The 22,365-nt window shown below is 28.9% G+C and overlaps 1 protein-coding gene across 1 annotated transcript; it reads right to left on the reverse strand.

Annotated features, from left to right (window-relative positions):
• Positions 1-9,092: 9,092 nt before the first annotated feature.
• Positions 9,093-11,289, reverse strand: LOC137830361 (B3 domain-containing protein At5g06250-like). The gene is made up of 2 exons (XM_068637650.1): positions 10,281-11,289; positions 9,093-9,490 (listed from the first exon to the last, which is right to left on the reverse strand). Exons 1-2 carry the CDS (start codon positions 11,056-11,058, stop codon positions 9,207-9,209), a joined length of 1,062 nt encoding a protein of 353 aa, XP_068493751.1. The 5' UTR covers positions 11,059-11,289; the 3' UTR covers positions 9,093-9,206.
• Positions 11,290-22,365: the final 11,076 nt, after the last annotated feature.

Below are 22,365 nucleotides of genomic sequence, written 5' to 3' on the forward strand. Positions count from 1 at the left end.
TTTAATTAATATTTAATTTAATTATTAATTATTTTTAATTTTTAAATTTAATTATGATTTAATGATTTTTTTTAGTGGTATTTGAGAAAAGAATAAAAAACTAATATAAGTGAGGAGGTATGTTTTTTTTGGTTCAATTTGATTTAGTTTTAAATATGAAAATCCAATGTTAACTAAACCAATGTAAGTGAACTATGCCAGTATTAATATTTTTGTGATTTCCCTGTTAATATTGGTTTTTACTGGATTCATACAGTGTTGTGCAATGACTAAAATGTTGGCGGCTAAACACTATTAATTTAGAAGGTAAAATGTAATTTAAAATCTTTTTTTATTAAAAAACAATAATTAATAATAAATTTAAAATACATTTATAACAGCAATTATTGAATTTTTAACAATGGACTCTTTTTTTAAAATCTTCTTCATAAATAAACTTTTGAGTATTATTGGTCAGTCTTCCTCACCAGTAGCCCTCCACTATGACCCTTCCAGCATTGTATTTTCTTAAACAAACAACAATCACTCAAATCACTTCAAATCTTTTCAATCTCAAAATCTAACATTTGCACTTCGTAGTTTATTTTCTTCAAAACAGTGAGCTAAGAAGACTTAAATGAGTAATATTTAGTCTTTAGTCATATTAAAAGTACTTAATTATTATTTTTATTAATTAGTTGGGGTGGGTAAATACAACAATTGTATACTGATTTAGGATAGACAAAGTGTTAAAATATCATGACTCAAATGTAAAATATACTAAAAAAATCAAAGAAAAAATGTAAGTGTTAGAAACATATAATAGAAATTCCTCCCTCAAGTAACAATCTTTTGAAATTGACATAAAATTAGCACAATTGGTTACTTTAGTTTAAAACTTCACAAATTAGTTTAATATCTTAGTCACAACCAACTGAAGAGGAAAGGAATATGTACCCATCCCTTCACATTATATAATAATAAAGATAAGAGAGATTAAGTGTTAAAATATTTTGTTGAAGATCCCACATCAACTAGAGATTAGAGCCTTTCATTGGATATAAGTGGGTGCAAACCTCAATCCTATGAGCCGGTTTTATGAAGTTGAGTTAGATTTAAAATCTACTTTGTATTATATTTCTTTGGTATCATAAGGAGATATTAGTATTATAAGAACAAATATTATTATTAATAAAAAATTATGAATAAATTTATATTTACTGATAATTTTTTATTACTAACGAAATTTTATCCGTTGATAATTATCAACGAATCTAAAATTTTAAAAAATAATTTAAACGTAAAAAATAATACCTATTAATAAAATTCGTCAATTAAATATTAATAAAATTTATTATTAATATCTATCGATAACTAGACGCAAATTAAAATTCATCAAGTAAATTCCATAATAATAATAATATTTATCTTAGTAATATTCATAATAATACTAATATTATTAATAATTACAATAATATTAATATTTATATTAATGTTAATATTAATAATTATAATAATAATTATTACAATAATATTATTAATATAATAATAGTAATGTTAATGTTAATATTAATATTAATAATAATAATTTCAATAATTATATAGAAAGTATTTACATATTTATCAACACTTTATTAACAATCAATATAGTTTATTTGAAAGTAGTGAATGTTATATATAGATAAAATCAATATATTTATACTAGTGTAGAAAGAATGTTTTTAACATTTTTCTTAGTATAGAAAGAATATTTTTAACATTTTTCTTAGTACAGAAATAATATTTTTAACATTTTTGTAAGAGTTTATTTGAAACTAAAAATGCATTTTTTAAATATTGAAGTACTAAAATGACATTTTTAAATAAAAAAATCATCCGAACTTTGAAACAAAAAAATTATAATCAAACTTTTTTTGATGAAAATTAGCCTTTTTTTTATTTAGTATAGAGCCAAATCCAATCCAAGTTTTGTATAGTGGTGAAGTCAAATGTGTTTGTTTGTTGGTTTGATTGATTGGCTATTATAGATGCTACCAACCACATACCTGGGGACCTTCCCACTTCCTCACCTTTTCCACTAAACTCATCATATATTTCCATACACTTCCAATAAATATTTTTAAAATAAAAAAAATTAAAATTATTTTATATACAAATTGAAAATGAAAACATTAAAAAACTACATAAAAAGATTTAATAATTAATTTAAATTTATATATTTAAAAATATAGATCCTAATTATATATTTATGGTTAATCCAAGTACCAAAGTAGACACTGTGGTTATTGCATGATGATTTATGATATGACATTGACATATGTTTGATAAACACAGCAATGGGTGGAAGGTGTTCCACTGGCTCCTCACACTTTGGTTTACATTATATCCATCTTTCCTTTTCATTCTTTTCATTATGCATGCTATTTGGAATAATGAAACAAAATATATTCTTGTAAAAAAGAATTAGACAAATTAATAAAAAGTAAAATAAGTGAAAGTAGAAAAAGAAAAGGACTTAAATAAGAAAAACAAATTGTAAAGTACAAAAATAAATAATCAATTATAATCGTGTGACACGAAATATAATAATAGCAATAAATTATATTGTGATAATTCAATTTTGTAATTAGCAATTACAACTAGTGTGCTAACTATTGTACTTTTTTTCTCTTCATTTTTATTATCGAATTACGCTTTCTAACATTTCATCATTCTTCCACCCTTAATTCAATCCCTTTCTACGTTTATTCGTGATTACCAAAGTGAAATTAGTTATATGAAGAGTGGAAAGACCTTTCGTCGGCATAAAATGAAAAAATATGACATTATTTTAAAAAAATACTTCAATTTATCCAATCACAAAATAGTCTAAATAAAACATATTATCGAAAGTAGTTATAAAAAATAAATCTATATATCCTATCCTTTATATAATATTGATAGATTAATCTTAAATAATTAATATTTGTATTTGAATATCAAATAAATATATAAGAAAAATAAATACTAAACATATTTATGTTCAATGCATTGAAGTGTGGTGATGATTAATTTTGAATAATTCTGACCAAGTTATGAATTGGAAAATCTAATAGATTTTTTTCTCTTTCTTTTTTCTTCTATTATCTGTTGTCACTCTCTCTTCTATCTCTTTTCTTTTATGTATTTTTTTTTTATAGTCCTTTTTCTCTTCATGAAATTCCTCTGTCCCGATTTTGGAATGAGTCGTTACAGACATGTTCCCACGTCATTTTTAGTATCGCTTACTTAGTCATCTTCTATTTTACGATTCAAATAATCTCTACTCCTCACTGAAAATGTTCCTCTTATCGGTGATTTCTTAGAGTGATGTTTTATTCCGAATATTTTCTTTCATGATGCTTATTGAAACAATATATTTACTAAATAATGTTTTAATTCAATTTATATACCGACTTACTCAGAAATCTCAACATAACATATCAAGTCATTGTTCGTTAAATAATTACCTTATTTGATAATAGGTTGATCAATTGACTGACCTGATTGACCTATCCGGACAACACAAATTCATACCAATATCATGCTTAAAAAATATTAATATCCTTAAATAATATTTTAACTGTTTATATCACATACATGTTCAGTACAATGAAACAAAATTAAATATATAATGATGTTTTGTATGCAATGTTAAGTGTTGTATGTAATGAGTTTAAGTAGTATTATTTATTTGAAAGAAGGAGTTTGCAATGAAGAAAAAGAATTGAACTACCACATTAACTTGGAGAGAGAGAGAGAGGTTTTGAATGGTGAAAAGGAAAGTTGAATGAATCAAGTATTCTCTCTTTTTTTGTATGTATTATTATGTAAGAGTTGAAATGGGTATGTGGAAGTGGTCCAAAACTGGCTCACCCACTCTGCTAATCAGCCAAAAAGCAAAGACTCAGGTTGCCACAAATGCTGCATGCCAGTTTCCCTCATGCTCTCATACTACATCACACAACATCTTCATCACAATTTAGAACCCATGATTCACCAGATAAGTAGATAAGATCAACTCATTTTCAACTCCTTCTTTCACTTTTTCCCACTTTTGCTTAAACATTTCACCCCAGTTAGCGATATTGTTAACGTTGTTCCTCTTTGCCCTCACTATTGTTTTCTTAGGTGTCTTGTTCGTATTTTGCAGAAGCTTACAGCATGGCCAAATGAGAATCTCACATAAAACAGATTTGGCAGCAATGAAGTGGGGTTGGGGGCTCCACGCCCTGCTCTATTCAGCTTTTTTTCATCCACAAGTTTCAATCTTCATGGCAGATTAAGATTCCCACATAACCAAACACAACACCCTTCTTATGTTCAAAACTCAATACTTGTGAATATCCATTTCTAGCACCTATTAGGTTAAATTTATATTCAAACAAACAAAACAGTTTTCAAACAATCAATTTCTAAACACATTCGTCTTCTTTAATTTTGAAGGAATATTATTTTAATTACTGTTTATATTTATATATATATAGAAGTTTGTTAATTTAATATAATAATTATCCTAAAATCATGTTTATAGCAACACATATTTTGATCATATGTTCAAGAATATGGTAGGCATGGGATTCCAACACGACTAACCCTTTTTTCCATCCCATATTATTTTTTGATAAAGACAAACAAAAATCTTAAAATAAGATTCATTTTAATTTTGCAATGTAATGTTATCTATTTTTTTCCCACTTATACTACATATTAATGATATATTGTAGACAATAAATTAGTGAAAATATGAATTAATGATAAAGTGATTGTAATTTTGTAAAATTACTACTCTCTTATATCCATTTAATAGTTTTTCTTTATCCTAGTAAAAAAATCCAAGAAATGCATGCAATTTTGTGATTTTTGAGTAGTAATTATAAAAGGTGTAGTACCTCCTTTTTCACAATTACTACAAGAGATATTAAGGACAACAATAAATATACTATTTTTAAAAAAAATATTGAAATAACTCACTTTTTCTATAAATATATTATTATGAAGTTAAAAAAAATTGATTTGAGGATATAAAAAATAATTATAGTCATCATGAGAAAGATGAAAACATCAATTTGATTTTTTTTTTTATTTCCTTAAAACTACAGCTATATACCATTAAAAAGTATATCATTATCATTTATTTAACTATTTGTGATGATGTATTATCAGTAAATACCACAAATTTTTTTTTTTTACTTTTCAAAATAAATCTCTTTAAGAAATGTAAGTAAAAATCAAACAATATTTTCGATCTCAGGACAAAAACTAATTTTATAAAATTAGTTAATTGGATTAATGTTATTAATCTTTCAATATGTTTTTCCTAAAATGTTCTTTTTATAAAACAAAAAATACATATTATAGTAGTGTAACCAAATATTAAATATTGATTAAAGTTAAAATATTTTTAAAAACATCATTAAATAAAGAAAAATAGTTAAAATTCAATATGTTTAATAATAAAAATGAGAAAAGAGGTAAATCCAACTATATATATTTATTATATTAAATCTTATGTCTTTTTTTTTCTGTTATGACTTCTAATTTTTTTTAGAATTTTTACTTTGCAAGATTGAATCTTAAAAAAAATTATTAATAAGAAAGAATATATAAATAAATAAAAATCATACGACAAAAATTTTCATTCAAAATTATCATTACAATGAAATAGAAACCAATTTTTAAAAACTAAAATAATTAGTTGCAATAGTAACTAAATTAGAAACCATTTTAAAATTGGTTTCTAAATTAGTTTCTATTATTGTTAAATAGTTTCTAAATTGATATCTAATTAGCAACCAAGGTTTTAAAGACCAAATTTAGAAACTAAATAATTGGTTGCTAATTAGATACCAATTTAGAAACTATTTAACAGTAATAGAAACTAATTTAGAAACCACTTTTTTATTTAGTTTCTAAAATGGTCTTTAATTTAGTTACTATTACAACTAATTATTTTGGTCAATAAAAATTAGTTTCTATTTCATGATTTTCTTGTAGTGTATCATAAATTTACCAATTTTTTCTTCATATTTTACTTCAACATTATCTCCTTCGTAATTAGAACATTAAACTTCATTCGTAACACAAATAGTTTAAGTTTAAATTTACCTACTAGACATTTGTCTCTATTTGGTATCTTCATCTTTGTTTCTTTAACATTTTTTTTAAGCATCAATTAACAGAATTACCAATTGAGTTGAAAAGGAAAATGAAGGAGGTGGTTTTGACCCCATGGTAGGAATGAAAAAAGGTAAAAAATGAAATATGTGATTAAGTAATGTTGAAAGGAGCTTTGTTTGCTGGAATTATTGGTGAAAGTGAGGCATGATATTGTGCACATGTATGGATGTGACTTGAGGTATTGCAGAAAAAAAGTGAAGAAGAGACACAAGTTGCTCCATCCATTTTGGTGTTTTCTATCATATCATATCATCACCTCCATCAACTCAACTCAACTCAACTCCATCACTCCAACCATACCTTCCCACACACACACACAGAAACAAACACATTAATTACCACGAACCCTCCTATAAAACTAAATAAAAAATAAAATCTTCAGGCAGAATCTGAACAGTGCCAAATAGATTCCCCATTTCTCATTGTTGATTTGTGCATGACTTTAATTCTCCATTTGGTGGCAGTTGCCTGACGCCACACACTTCTCTGAATGGGTCCTACGCTACTACCTTCCCATTCCCATGCCTTACTCTCTCTGTCTCACTCTCTCTGTCTCTGCTCTTTTTTCCCACTGCCACAACTTACTTCTCACTTACCCTCCTTTGCCTTTACTTAACACTCTCTTGTGAAAGTTTGGTATGAAAATCGGGGATTTCATTTCTTCCCTCACCCTCTCTTGTGAAAACTTTTCTTACATTTCTTTCTCATCATAATCATCATCATCATTTTTCTTTCCAATTGGTAAGGCCTAACTGACACACTGCCCTTCTTAATTAGGTCAACTCACGGATGTCACATCCACATATCTTTATCCTCGGCTATTTCTTATCTGCTTCACACCCTGTTGCAATCACACACATCCACACATCACCTCCTTCAATGCTCATCATATTCTTTCTCTTTTCCACTTCTTATTATATCAGTCAATTATTTCTCCTCATTCTGCACCAATCTCTACAACACATACTTTTCTGAAAAATTCATTCATTTCTATAAATATATTCACTTATAAAAAACCATGTTAATGTTTTGATTCTGAAAAGATATAAAACACTTGGGAGTGATTTGAAGTGGGAGGAATAATAATAGGGTTTCCCAGAATTGAAAGGCTTTTTCAAACCTAGATATATAATTTACTATCATATGCAACAAACTTTGTTGAAATTGTTTGGGGAAAGTTTTAATAACTATAGTTGGAAAAGGTAGTACTATTTTTTGAAGATTATTCATTATGGTAAGTGATGATGCTTAATTACAACGCCTAAGAACCCCCCACAGTGCACATACATGGAAGTTTTTGTTACCAAAAACACTACAGGTTATGGAACAAAAACGGAATTCACATCAGATTGAACTTGTTACTGGGAATTTGTTAGAATAATCTATGCTCATCTTCAAGCTTCGTGGACCTGCACCACAACAACACCTCCATTTATATTGATGCACCTCTAGCTTCTGCTCTCGTGACGTTGCGAGAAAGCACAGCCCAAGTTAGTTTCTGGATTCATTTTTGCATAGATCAGTGATTTTGTAACTGATTAAAATTTATGTATATCTACTCCAGAGTGTTTTCGTTTATCTGTTTTAGGAGTTAAGAACATTCCATTATTAAGTTTGATTATTAGTTTGTGTGTTATTCTTTTTAATGTCAAATAATATCGTGATTAAATGAAATATTTATTGAAATACATGTTATAATCAGTTCTTTAAAATAACTTATGTAATTTGTAACAAATATTATATCAATTATGTTAAAAGAACCAATATAATGTGTTTTTTTGACATCATTAAGTGGCTTGCAAAAAAACACAGTTTTCATAGATTTTGAACATGATCGGTGTAATATCCTAAGTACTTACATTAGCTTAATAATTTATATAAAAAATGGCACATTTATTATATATTTGTAATATATAATAAAATAATATCAATATTAACAAATAACGAATGTTAAATGTCAATTTTGTATCCATATTAATTGAAGAAAAGAAAAACTCGTACAGAAAAATTACATATTATAAAACGGGTTTCCATATTTGCAGCTCAATTAGACCTTAATAGAAAAAGTGACGGTCATCACTCTCAAATTGGTAAAGAGTGAAAGCCAAATTTTTTTTTTTTTGGCTCAGGAAATAAAAGAAATTTTATTAAAAGAGAGAAAAAGTGGTGCAAGATGATACCACAAACCTGAGAAAGAGCTAAGTTTACATGTCGGGTAGAAGGAAACCATCACTTCCCATCCTTTTTAATCTACCAAAATCTATTAATAGACTCAAGGTATTAAAATCTTAATTTTGAAGTGAAGGAGCATGAATCATAAAACTCATTACTACTTGTAAAAATTAAACGGATAATATTATTAACTTAGTTAAGCCCAAACAATTAAAGTGATTAGAGGACATGCTCCAAAACCTAAAACGGAGAAGGAAAAGTTTTCTTCTTCGAACTTCATCTTCAAACTTAATTAACCAATCATTATATTAATTACTCCATTACATTTTTTTTTATCAGCAATTACTCCATTACATTATACATACTGAAATAAAGAACTACAAGAGTAGTAGAACTGAAATAGCTTCATCCAAACCAATTCATTTAATTATGAAAATTGACAAGTAGTCATTTAATTATGAAAATTGACAAGTAGTTTCTCTCCCCACAAGTTCATAAACTCCTTGGTCGTGTTCAATTTGCATCATCTCTGACGTATTTAAGAAATTAACAAAAATATAGATTTAGATAAAAACAAGGTTTTTGTGTATATAGGATTAAATTTTCGAAGATAAAAGTTGAAGAGAAAGGCAGTACTAAAAATCCGATGAATATGGTTGAAGTGTAGGTAGTTAATTTAATATTCCTTTGCCTGAAATGAAGTGGCATGGGCGCCATAAAGCGATGGAAGAAAGAAGTTGCAGTTGCGTGCATGAAGCAGAAGAGAGATGATATATATTAATTAATGAAGTGGATACATATATCTTAGAGTAGAGAAAGAGAAAAAGAAAAAGAAAAAGAAAAGGGAATGCATATATTTAGTAGTAGTAGTATGGTTGGTGACGTAGGATTTGATGAGGTTGAGGTTGAGGGGGGTGGGGATGGTAGAAATGGTGAGGGTTTTGTGTGCCCTGTGTGGAGGGCATGTTGGTACTATTGTAGGAGCATTCAAGTGTGGAGGGTCCAGAATCATCTTCAGCTTCGCATTCCATGTTCACCCCAAACAGCCTAAGTACTCTTGAACTAGAACTTGAACTCGAACTCCCACTCCCACTCTTTCCCACTGCTCTCCTCCTTTCCCTCTGACCTTCGGACCCTCTTCCTGTAACATTGCAACACGTCCATCAAATTAACCATTCACTTCATTATATCAATCTTATTCACACACCCATCTTTATGCCAAAAACCTCTTTTTCCTTTTTCTTTTTTCAAACATATACACTATCCGCGCGTATCCTTCACGTCCCTTTCACCAATCTAAACAAATTATTCCCCTCCTCGCAAATCCCAATATAAAACCACATTTCTCCCAATTAAATTGGAACCTAAACTTCACGCACTTCCACAACAATCTTATTATTTCATCATCTTCTCCTTTTTTTTATTTATTTCACTCAAACAACTCATTCATTCAAAGAATACTCTAATCAAGGAAATCCCTAAGCAAAACCCACTATTATTTATATGCCAGGGATGAATTCAATTTACATTCTTTCTTCACTTCTAATACTATCTTACTTCTTTATTTTGTTTCATGTTTCGGTGTAAAATGTTTTGTTTTTTTCACAATATTAATCAAGTATTAAATGTTGTTTACCGTATATTTATCATTCATTAAAATAACGTCAAAGATTATATAAGAAAGATAAAAAAAAAATGTGTTGGAAAAGAAGATAATATTTTTAAAAAAATTTAAATCTCATTATATAGTATTTCTTCGGCAAAACCTGAAGGGGATGAGAAAAAGTATTAAAAAAAACTAAAATTGGTGAGAGTGAAGAAAGCAAAGATAAACACAAACGTTGATTAATTATTAATTTTCCAGAGTAGAAAAATAGGAAGAAATTAAAGAGATAATTAATTATTTATTTGTGTTGAAGAGATAGAGCAACCTGCATGAAGACAGTCGTATTGGTATGGCAAGGGCTGATGGTTATGCAGGTGCTGCTGATGCGTAGGATAAGGATGCGCAGAATAGAACCCTCTTGTCCACCCGAGACCACCTCCAGTAGCCGCAGCAGCCTCATTCTTACTATTCCCATTGCCACTCTTCCCGTGCCCCACCGCCCTGCTGCTAACGTGCACCGGCGAGGTCTCGCCGTGTCGCCGGCGCCTCCATCCGATGAAGAGGCGGTGAGCGTCGGCGCGGTGGCGCTCGAACAAGACGACGTCGCCGGTGTCGAGGCGCTTGTCCTTGACATAGCGGCTCCACCCTTTGGTGAGCACGTAGCTCTGGCTGCTGTTCCAGTAGGAGTAGCGAAACCGCCAGCACTTACCCGACTCGTCCTCGAAACTCAATAGCAGCCCCTTGCACTCGCCCGAGTCGCCGCCACCGCCACCACTGAGCGGGAAGTACTTCTCGGCGTGCTGCTTGGGGATTACGAGGCGGTTGAGCTTCCCCACGTCGCTTGGAGTCAGAGGCTTCTCGAACATGGGTTCCTTCTCGTCTTCAGTTTCTTCTTGCTGTGTAGTGGTTGTTGTTCGGTCCTCTTCCTCGTCTTCCTCTACGTCATCGTTTTGGTTGTTGAGGTTGAGACACAGAGGGTCTGCAGAGGGCCAGGAAGTGGAGGAGGGGTTTGGGGTTGGTTCCATTAGGATGGGTTGTTGCTGTTGTTGGGGCCACCACAGTGCTGTTTCGGGAAGTTCCATGGAGTAGTGGTTTATCGACATTTTCTACGTTTTTCACTTCTCTCTCCAGTGAGAGAGAAAAGGTGGATGGGGAATTGATGATTTTGCGAGAAGGAGAAAGAGAGAAAAAGAAGGGTTTTGAAAGAGGCGTGATGATTATGGTTTGATGTGAGAACTGTGGGAACTATTTGATGGAGCTAGCAAGGCAAGATGTGACGAAGAGAGAGAAACACAAAACATGTACTCCTGAAACAAAGAAAGATCAATTATCTTAGTTTTTTTTTCAATTTTTCTAACATTAAATATACAATAATTGGACAAAAATATCCTCTTTCAAGAAAGACAACTTTTTGTTTACTTATTATTTCCAATTAAAAAGCGCAAAAAAGTTAAATTCTCAATATAAATTTTATTTATAAAACTGGACATGTCATCTCAAATTTTTTAAATCTGTATTTACTTTAAACCAATACTTATTCTTTTTTATTTCAGTAAATTCTGAAAATACCCCGCCATACACGTAATACTTATTGGTTTAAGTTACGTGCGAAATGCGTTACTGCATCGAAAAAGTACATCACATTTTTTTTATTCAGAAAGTACATTACAATATCCCGACGAAGGATCGACAATGATAACTTATTTTCCATTAAATAGTAAATATTCTTCTTGACAACTATTTATAGTCCTTTTTTTGTTTTATATCTTTAGACACGTATTTTTAAATTAATGAAAACAACATTTTTGACTTTCTATATGTTTATCACTGTAAATCCATAGTTTTGAAGGAGTAATGAGTTTGTGAAATTTGTGTGAGTGGTGATAGTAGTCTTAGTTATAGTAGTACGTGAGCATAGTGAGATTATTATAAAAGTGAATTATTGCTGAATTGGGGCGAACATTTATGTCTATGAATGGTGAGAAAGAAAAAGAGATTGTAGAGGTGGGTAATTTCGTGGAATTAGGGACATCCCATGTTACTAAATTGGCAAACAAATCAAGTATAAAAAAAAAAGATGGGTCCCTTCCTCTTCTTCATTCCCAGACTAAGTAATCATCATAATCTCAATATGCTCCCTCACTCTCCAATGCTTCTTTTTTTTTTCTCTCAATCCCATGCCGGCCTAGTTAGTTACCTATTACTCTTTACTCATTTAATTATTTCTACACCGAATTCCATTTTCCCTCAATTTCATTAAACACTGTTCACTTTATTTCATTATCACTTCATCACTGACGCAAAAGTGCTGACTAAAAAAGTAGTAACAACACAGTTCTTAACTCAAATCACGATAAAGGGACACTGAAAATGGTAAACTGTTTTCTGTAATTTTTTCACAAAAGTTTTCCAGGTTTCATTTCTTAAATTAGAACAGTTCTAATGTAGTTTTGCAGGAGCTATTTTAAGCAACTTGGAATAATATCAGAGTGGAATAATGAATTCTGATTCTTCACAGAAATACCTACAACCTTCTTTGTTTACCTGTCATGAGTTTTCAGGGTTTTTTTCTTGTGTGTGTGAGTAAATGGATTACAGGACAGAATTAATGAAGTAAAATAAAGTTAAGAATTGAAGTCATGATCTAAAAAAACGTTTGGACATAAATGAGTGAATGGTGTGGTGAGAACAAAAGAGAGATAGAGACTCATTGAATTCTGGTTTTGAAGATGCTCTTGCTTTAAATATAATTATTATATGTTTGTTTGAGAAGTGAAGGAAGCTCGTGAATTTGAAGTTTTGGGGTGAGGTAAAAATGTAAAACATATTAAAATTGAGTGTGATGTGTTTGTGGTTGAGATGGATGAAAGGGTGGGCGTTTGATGAAGTGGTCCATGTCCTCTCCCTTTGGTTTTTGTATCCTTATGATGGGCATGTGTGTGCGCAGATATAGGTGTAATCAACTCATTCAGGTATATAAAAAAATGTGGCATTATGCTGAGATGAGAAAGAGTGCATTATTTGTGTTAGGGCAGTCCTAGTTTTGAATGATATTAGGAAGTTCTGAAAATGAGTTTTGGAGGAAAAAAGAAGGAGAAAATGAATGAGGATTGGGTTCCCAATAAACGCAGATGGGATAAGATTTGTCCAATAAGAGAAGACAGAAAAAGGGTGTTTGAATCCTCTCCTCACACTTGAATCTCTCTCTCAAACCAACACATACACACTCTATTTGTTTACTCATTCCGGTCCCTTGGCTGTCTACCCCATGCACCCCTTCTATTAAAATATACTTGTATTGCATCATATTTATTGGCTTCTTTAGTTAGATTGCGTCTTTTCCATGACTCCAAGACAAAACTCACCTCAATTTCCAGGTAGATTCAGACACCCTTTTCTGCTCCACCAAAGGTTGAACTGTGTGCTGTTTTAGTTTAAGTACATCTTAGAGTCACGCCCATAATTATAGACCCTCCTTTGGCCTTTTCTTATGTATATTTCCCTTCATTGTTAATTAATTCTCTAATACAAACAACCATCACTGTCTCATCTTACTCCAGGTATATATATACACGCTCCATAATCTCGTTCACATCATCACCCTTTGGATCTGACGCTCCACAACACACCAACAAAAATATCTTATCACACACACATGGACTGCAATTAATTCCCAGAAGCTGGAAACTTGAAAATTGCACTTGCAGGCTCTGCAAATGATGAGATCGACTCTCTTACATCTAAATGCCGAAACCTGGAATTTTATTTTACTGGCGCAAAGATGTTGTTTGGCCTACTGCAGGAATTCTTAAATATGAAGGAAGACACAGGCTGGGGTGGTGAGGAATCTGCATGCCATCTTCTTGTTTATTTCAGGGAAGAGATGGAGAACAAGACAAAGTTAATCAGATATTTAAGGAAACTAGGTTAGGCACTCCAAGAGACAAACCAAAACACTCATAATAATAATAATAATAATTAATACATACATACATATATACAGAATCTTTAACATTTTCCATTTCTGGGGATTCCTCTTTCCCCAAGTAAAATTCCACACCAACTTGTTTTGATAATTGTGTTCATGAATATTTACATATTTTGCATTTCTCTTTCTAGTACAATCTTATAGGTTAAACTTATTATATGAGAAGTGAAACTCACAAAATATTTTGTAAAACATATTAAACATCAAAATCTGATAAAAGCATTCAAAGTTTGATTGGAAAAAGAACATGAATAATAATATTATAAGTATATTTAAAAAGTGCACTAAAAAGTATGCTATTAAGAATCGTTTTGAAGTGATTTGGAGGATCGAAGCAAGAGAACATGGTTTTGTCATAGAGATGCGATGATTGGTTTTACTATAGACTGTCTTTTGTATGAGATCAGAGAAACCGTTCCAGATTGTAATTTGCAACAGTTCATTGAAGCATTGATGTATTCCAAAAACAACTTGTTAACAAAAGGCCAAGAACGATGTACGTAATCTATTATCTTTGATACGCATCTTGCACCAGTTTATCGCACTCCGAGACTAATAAACAACAACAGCTACTCACCTCAAAACAAATCTAGTTCATTTTTAAATTACAAAACAAAATTATTAACCATATAAAAAAACTCGAGTTCATTCTTTGACCAGTCTTGATGGACACACCATGCATATGCCATTAGAATTTCAGATTATCAAATTTCAAAACATTAGAATAAATTAAAAGCACCTGTGGGCAAAAGGGTAAGGCAATTAGTTGGGGGCGATCTCACTTATAGAAATTATTAATATTAATGATTATAAATATAGAAATATGTTAACAAAAGCATTGCATTGCATGTGGTCCTTTCCAAGTTATTTATATGTATGTGACCCTAAACCTCCAACAAAAGCAGTAAAGCAGATTGAAAGGTATAGTCACAACCAAACGAAATGTGAAACTAGAAATTAAAGTTGATGCCAAGTTTCAATAAAATTTGGCTCACGCAATTCCAATTTGGTGCAATTGTTCCTTGACGATAATTAATTAGTGGGGACCATAGTCCTTATTAAGTGTATATACACAGAGTTGAGCTATAGTTGTTGTCGTTGTTGATGGACCATTAACTTTGGTAATAGTGCAGCAGAAATGCAAAGTGGACGATATGTTAGACTTTGATTACATATGTAGGGACTGAAGTGGCACTGACCTTTTCATTGTCTTTGGAGATTAATCATGATTCTTATGAACGTGATTAGTTCCAGGAGGGTCGGGTTTAACTAGCCAGCTAGATAGATTGGATTTCATTTATTGGAAGACCACGAGGAAAGTGGGGGCGAACCTAGCCAATGGAGCAATTAATCAAATACACTCCAAGTATTTCTAATTTGACCAATACCCACGAGTGAAACCATAAAGTTGCATTGCATTTCTGCACGCCAAATGTCAGGGCAATCAACACTCCCACATTTCAACAAAGCTATGTACATTAATAAAACAAGGAACATTGCTTTGGGAGGTTTTGAAAGGTTTTCAAGGAATAAAGTTTATGGATGAGGTATCAGATCCCAAATCCACTAGATAGATAAAGACATCTTAGATGTATTGGTTTTATAAGTGTGAGTTAGACTTAAAATTTATTTCTTAATATGGTATCATAGTCATCTAGAGTTTATCCTAACTAGAGTTTGTTGGACTTATGAGACCACCAACTATCAGACTCTTACATCATATCATCCATAAATATATAGTCTCACACACGAGTTGGTAAGTCTCAGTATGAGAGATGTGTTGGAGAATCCACATCAATTAGAGATGAAAACATTTCATAGTATATAAGTGAGTGCAAATCTCATCTTATGAGTCGGTTTTATAAGTTTGAGTTAGAGTTAGTGAGTTAATTTTATAAAATCGAGTTAAACTTAAAATTCACTTTTTAAAGAAAATTTTATCTATCAAATTTTTTCTTAACAATATTTATAAGTTTTTGAGTATTTGATAATAAAGTTAAATAATATAAAATATATTTAATTTTAAATAAGTACTTCAATACTGACTTTCATTCTTAGTTCACTAATTTATTATTTGAGTTTTTAATAAATAATCGTATGTAGTTTTAATATCGATAAAATTGGCATATGTTAATATGAGTATGTTGAAGGTGGACATACACATAAGCCCTCAAACTTTAAATTCAATTAATTATTTTATATAAGAAAGTGGACTATTACCTTTCCATTTTAAGGATGAATGAGTTGAATTAAGTCGATTTATCACGGATTGATTTGTTGAGAGCAGAGTTTTTACGACTGTTTTATTAAGGCTAAACTTTTATGAAAGTTTTAATTATTTGTTTTAATATAAATGTTGTAGTTAAGAGGGATGTCTCTCAATTAGAGCATTTAGTTGAAATCGGTTAAACTCTGAGATTGTCGTATTCTTGCAAGCTTCATGGATTGACTCAAAGAAAATGAGGGGTTCCACCTACAGAAGATACTCTGATGCTCAAGTAAGTAAAGAGCAATATAGTGAGTATAATGTAAAATATGAATTGGAATTACTTCCTCTGGATTGTTGTTATGTGTCCGAGTTGTTCTTTGAGTCGTTATGAGTTGTTGCATGTTGTCTTTATCCGGTCATCTTTAATTAGTTGTTTTATTTATATTAATATTTAAAAATATGTATACAATAGTTCACTTTATACAACTAGGTAACTAGGTGATGCAATGATTTAAATTATAAATAATCAAAAGATACAAATTTACTTTTATATATTATGTTTAATTTTAAAAATTAAATTTCTTTAAAGTAACTATAAAAATGTTTTACTTTAAAAAGGTAATTGTCAAATTTGATTATCTTGAGTAATATTATCTTATTAATTATTATATTTCTTAATATTGAAATTCAAAATCTAGATATTGTCAAGTGGCAATGAGTGGCTTAATTTGCTGTTAATCCCTTGTCGATCATGAAATGGATGTTTGATTAGGACATATACCCATGATTTTGACTTATGAAAAGTAACACTAATCATGAGTTAACATAATTCTATTGTAGGCATAAAGTCTTTTTCTTTTCTTCTTTTGGTTAATCGTCTTTTTCATACTTGGTTTACATAATTTCAGGATTAAACTCATTTTACTACCCAACTTCGTGAATGCTTTTCACTTTTATTAGTTATCATCAACTTCAATTCAATTCAAAATTCAATACTTTTTTTCTTCTATTGGTTACTACCGAGTTCAATTCAATTCAAAAATGTTATTTTATTGATTCTGTATTTTTTAATTTAATTTCTAATAATATTGATTTAGTTGACATTTTTTTTTTCTTTCTCAAACAATATCTATATTAATTGACATTGGGTGTTAAATCAAATAAACTTATATTTTATAATTTTAACAAAGAAAATAAATTTTGTCAACATAACGTTGAGTCATAATATTATCTTCGCAGATAAATAATATAATAATATCTCCGTGATTATTATAAATATTAAATTTTGAATCATTCCAATATCCGTAAATATCTTAATAATATTAAATGCATACATTATAAATACTACATTAGTGAAATGTGATACATTTTAAATAAGTTGTAAATTGTATCAGTTTTATAAATTTGATCAATTTTCTGAGCACGGATTTAAATTAAAAAAAGTCGGAATTTTTCTTTCTCCACCTACATATATACACTAGAAAAAAAATCATAAAATGAATTAAAGACTATTTTAAAAACTAAAAAAAATATAAAATAGTTTATATTATTGCTAAATGGTTTTTAAATTGGTATCTAATTAGCTACCAAATTTAGAATCTAAATACATGATAGTTAAAACCTTATAGTTAATTAAATACCAATTTAGAAATTATTTATCAATAATAGAAACTCAATTTAGAAACCAAAATTGTTAGTTTCTAAAATTGTCTTTAATTTAGTCACTATAACAACTAATTATTTTTTGTCTCTAAAATTGATTTCTATTTCATGATTTTCTTGTAGTGATATCCAATATGTGGGATGCACATTCATTACAAGATAATGATATATATATATATATATATATATATATATATATAATTAATGATATATATATATAAACTTTAAAAAAATTATGATTATTTCATTTTATATTATTTATATCATTTAGTATTTGTGTTTGGTGTGATCTTTTAATTGAATAATTTTATCCTCGATAAATAAATAAATAAATAATTTATTTAATAAAATAAATAAATTATTTATTTAGTAAAATTAATTAGTTATTTATTTAATAGAATAAATAATGAAATAAATTTTCTTTATTTCAAAATAAATAAACAACTTATTTTTTTTAAAACAACTATAAATTTTTTATATTATTTTTATAATTATATGTATATATTTCTTTTATTTTTTAATTAATTATTTATATTTTTTTTTTAATGTAATGAAAATGTTAAGTGTTTTGGTAGTATAAAAAATTATTTTCCTTTCTTTGTGTATGAGGAAAACATAGTTATATTGTAGTGTAATTAATTTCTAAAGTGTAGTAGATGTGACGTAGAAATGAATTGAAATCATGATTTTGAGAGGGTTAATTACATTTCTTAATTTCAATGGTAGGCATGATTCCACTATGAAAGAGGGTGTAAATAGTTAATGTTAGGAAAGAGGGGGAAATAGTACATGTGTGTGACCAAAATATGTTACATCAACTTTAACTAATTAAATATTCACCAGAGTATATAAGACCTAGGGCATATTAGTTTCTAAACATATCTTTTTTATCGAAGCTGTTATAGCTTGTGAGTTTTATGTTGTGTTTAATATATTATATACCAAATGAAAGTAAATTAAAGCAACACTATAACATATATAAATATTAAATAAGGAAGAGATATAAAAAGAAGCTTTATAATGGAACTATTTTAGTAATAAATCACTAAATAAAGATTAATTTTAACCGTGTTTCACGTGATATTTGGGATCAAAAACTACCAACTTTCAAATTTTTTTAAAATTATATTTTTACAATCACCAAAATTAAAAAACAGACTAAAAATATATTTAAACCTAAAAATATAATAAGAATGCATAATATTCTATATAAAAACATTAACTTTTAATTTATTAACCTTCGTTATAAGGATATTAATGATTAGAAAATAAAAGGAGTGGGAAAATAAATTAAAGCATTACTTTTGTTTTTCACATTAAGAAAAATACAATAATTTTCGTACATGTTATCAGTAATTATATAATAGATTATACATATAAATAAATAAATAAATAAAATTATTACTTTTTAAATAAATTATTTATATATTTTATTATTTTAAAATATAACTTTTAATTTTCTATTTTTGTTTTAAAAGCTGGAATCTAATTTTTAAAAAGTTATATTTTGTATTAAATTATTTAAAAAAGTTAATTTTATAAAATATGTTATTACATAATTAAATTTATTTGATACCATCAATTACATTCATTACAATTTTTTTTACTCATTTTTTATTCCTCTTTCTATTAATAACAATTTTATGTGACCTTTCACTCTCTTCTTCTCCCTTTCTTAGGTTTTCCAAATCTATATTTCACCCTACAAAGCAAGCTAGTCTTGAATGAAGACAACTGAATATCTGGCATAATGGAGTCACACACACCTCCAAATATCTAACGCATGCAAACTATAACCAAAAACCCTACCCTATACCTATACCTATACCAACAACCAAACAAACAAATATACATAATATAAATAAATAGATAACTTTAGGTTATAAATTTAAATTAGGAAAAAAATCAATTTAACTTTATAATATATAATAAAAAAATATATTTAAATCATTTATAAATTACTTTGTTGGAATTTTCTCGTATATTTTTTACTTTTTAAATCCTTATGGAGTGGTCCAAAACCAGATGACTTAACTGGGACAATACTTTGTGCGGTGGTGAAACGGTGTTATTGTTACTTAAAATATGTACAGTGAAGCCTCTGAAAACGGTGAAAAAATAACAGTGGGTGGCGAAACAGCTTATATATAGAACAAAAGGGCCATGTGTGTGGTGGTGTCGTGAATAAATGTGGACAAAATTAGGCGCCGTACTTTACTTTAATCTTGTTGTTATTAGCTAATTAAAATTCCAGTTTTATTTAATAATTCATGTAACAAAAGTTGACGTTGATGATTTTAGCTAGAGATAGAGAAGAGGTTAATAAATAATAATAATAATAAAATATTAAGATGTAGGTGAATTTTGTGAAATAAATAAGCATGTTGGTGAATTAAATGTGTACAACAAGTAAAAGGGGAAGAAGGCACGCGGAGTGGTGGTGGTGGAGGTAGGGCTAGCCTAAAAGGGGCCCACAAAATCAATGCATGTGGTTTTGGGGCCTACTGGATCAGAAGCCCAAAGTGGTACTATTTTAACCTCCTCCTTTCCTTTCTTCCCCTTTGTCAACAGTCCTTGTTCTTCACTGTTCTGTTGTTGTTGCAGTGGCATGCCTATTTCTCAATTCTCATATCTTCTGATGGCACAACAAAAGGGTCACAGAGAATGGTGATGGAATCGCACGTGGCATGTGATTACTGTGCCTTTATAGGGTAGGATAATAGGGGCGAATCTAGCCTTAGATGTGGGACCATCCCTTCTTCTACAGGGTGGAGGTCTCACAAGGCCCAATACCTTGGCCCACCAACCCAATGCAATCTTTAACACCTTCTTCCCTTTCTATCTTTTCATCGTCTACCAATGAGATAAGGGAACAAATTATTTCTAAATTATTTTTTTTTGTCTCAATATCATATGCTAAGCTATACCACAACACACTCTATTTTATTAATAAAAAATTATTAATAAATTCAAATTAAAATTAAATTAATATTAATTAATGAGAAACACGAAACACTAAAATTTCTGATTTTTAATAAACATTTAAATATAAAAAAAATTATAAAATAAGCAAATTTTATTGTCGTCTTAGTAAATTATTTATTTCTTTTTCATTTTGTAAAATATACAAACACTCTTTTTAGTCATTATAAAATAATAATTTTTAGTATTTAATATTCATTTTAAGTTAGATGAATAATTTATTTTGTAAATTTTAAATTATTTTAGAGGTGTCAAATCTCCAACATATTATAGATCACTTGGTATTCATTTGCATTTAATTAGTGTCATATAATACTAAAATTAAAAGTCGTAAATTTCAATTATAAAAAACAAACACAAAATTTTCCTCACACTAAAATGTAATATTCATTTATTGTATGAGTAAAAACATATTTTTTCATATACTTGTGAAAGTTAAGAGAATAAAATTAAGGTATATATATAATGCAAACCAAAACATAAAAGATCACTAATTAACTTAATTTGTTCACTTATTAATTCCAAAAAATTACAACTGCAATTTTTTTGTAAATCAGTTCTTATTATTGAAACAAAAGTTATAGCAAAAAGTATATTTTTAAATTGAAATTTATATGTTTCTAGGTGTACATATTATGAAAAGGATAAAGTTATTAATTATATGTGGGTACAAGAAATTGGAGAGTGGAGACGAAAGAGAAGTCACATTTATGGCCTAACTTTTGAATGGAGTCAATTGGTTGAAGACTCCATAGAAGATTCAACCTATTTTTCTACTCTCTCTATGTCTCTCATCACATCCATTCAAGTTTTCTTTCTATAAATACATTTAAATAAGTTTTATGTAAAAACATATATGTAATAAATATATGACCCATTTTTATTCTTTTGCATTATAATGCATACCTAGCTACATTTTTATATTAAATATGGTTTTTACATATTCATACACAAAGGTTGGTCGAATTGAATCAAGTGAACTATATATATAATTAAAGTAATTATTTTGTGTGGATTCATAAAAGAGAGTGAATGAAAAAATGTCTAAATGCAAAGCAAAAAAGGAAAATTGGGTATGTGACACTTCTTGAGTTGTGTATATATAAAGTTGAGTAGCTTTTTGATCTTGTGCTGGATTGAATATGACTACTGATATAAAATGTGATAAAGTTCATTGAATGCTGAGAAGAACTCAAAAGCCACAACATTATACATTAGTCAAAAAAGCTCTATTGTACAAACTTCGTTTTATGTCTTTTTCTTAGAGTTTTCTTTTTTTAAATTGGTATACTTTTTTTTTCTTTTTTTAAATTGGTATACTTTTTTTTTATTTTCTTAAAATGGTTAAAACAAATTTTTTTCTAAAAATTGTTATATACATATATGTGTGTTTCCCAATATTTTTTTTTTACTTTTATTTTCTAATTGTTGTAACCATTTTAGAGACTCAATTATTGATGAAGATAAAAATTAAGTATGCGTGAATGTGTTATTAAGAAATTGCAACGAAGCCGTAAATCTCCAAAATCAAATAATTCATATTCCACACACAAAAAATGAGCAAAAGTA

The sequence above is a fragment of the Phaseolus vulgaris genome, chromosome 7, assembly GCF_000499845.2.
Source record: "Phaseolus vulgaris cultivar G19833 chromosome 7, P. vulgaris v2.0, whole genome shotgun sequence".
Classification (NCBI taxonomy): Eukaryota; Viridiplantae; Streptophyta; class Magnoliopsida; order Fabales; family Fabaceae; genus Phaseolus; species Phaseolus vulgaris.

Excerpts from the sequence above, each read along its gene's own strand:
- LOC137830361 (XM_068637650.1), bottom strand. The coding sequence starts at position 11,058 with ATGTCGATAAACCACTACTCCATGGAACTTCCCGAAACAGCACTGTGG. Across the intron at positions 9,491-10,280 it reads ATACGACTGTCTTCATGCAG|GAAGAGGGTCCGAAGGTCAG; the intron begins GTTGCTCTATCT and ends GCAATGTTACAG.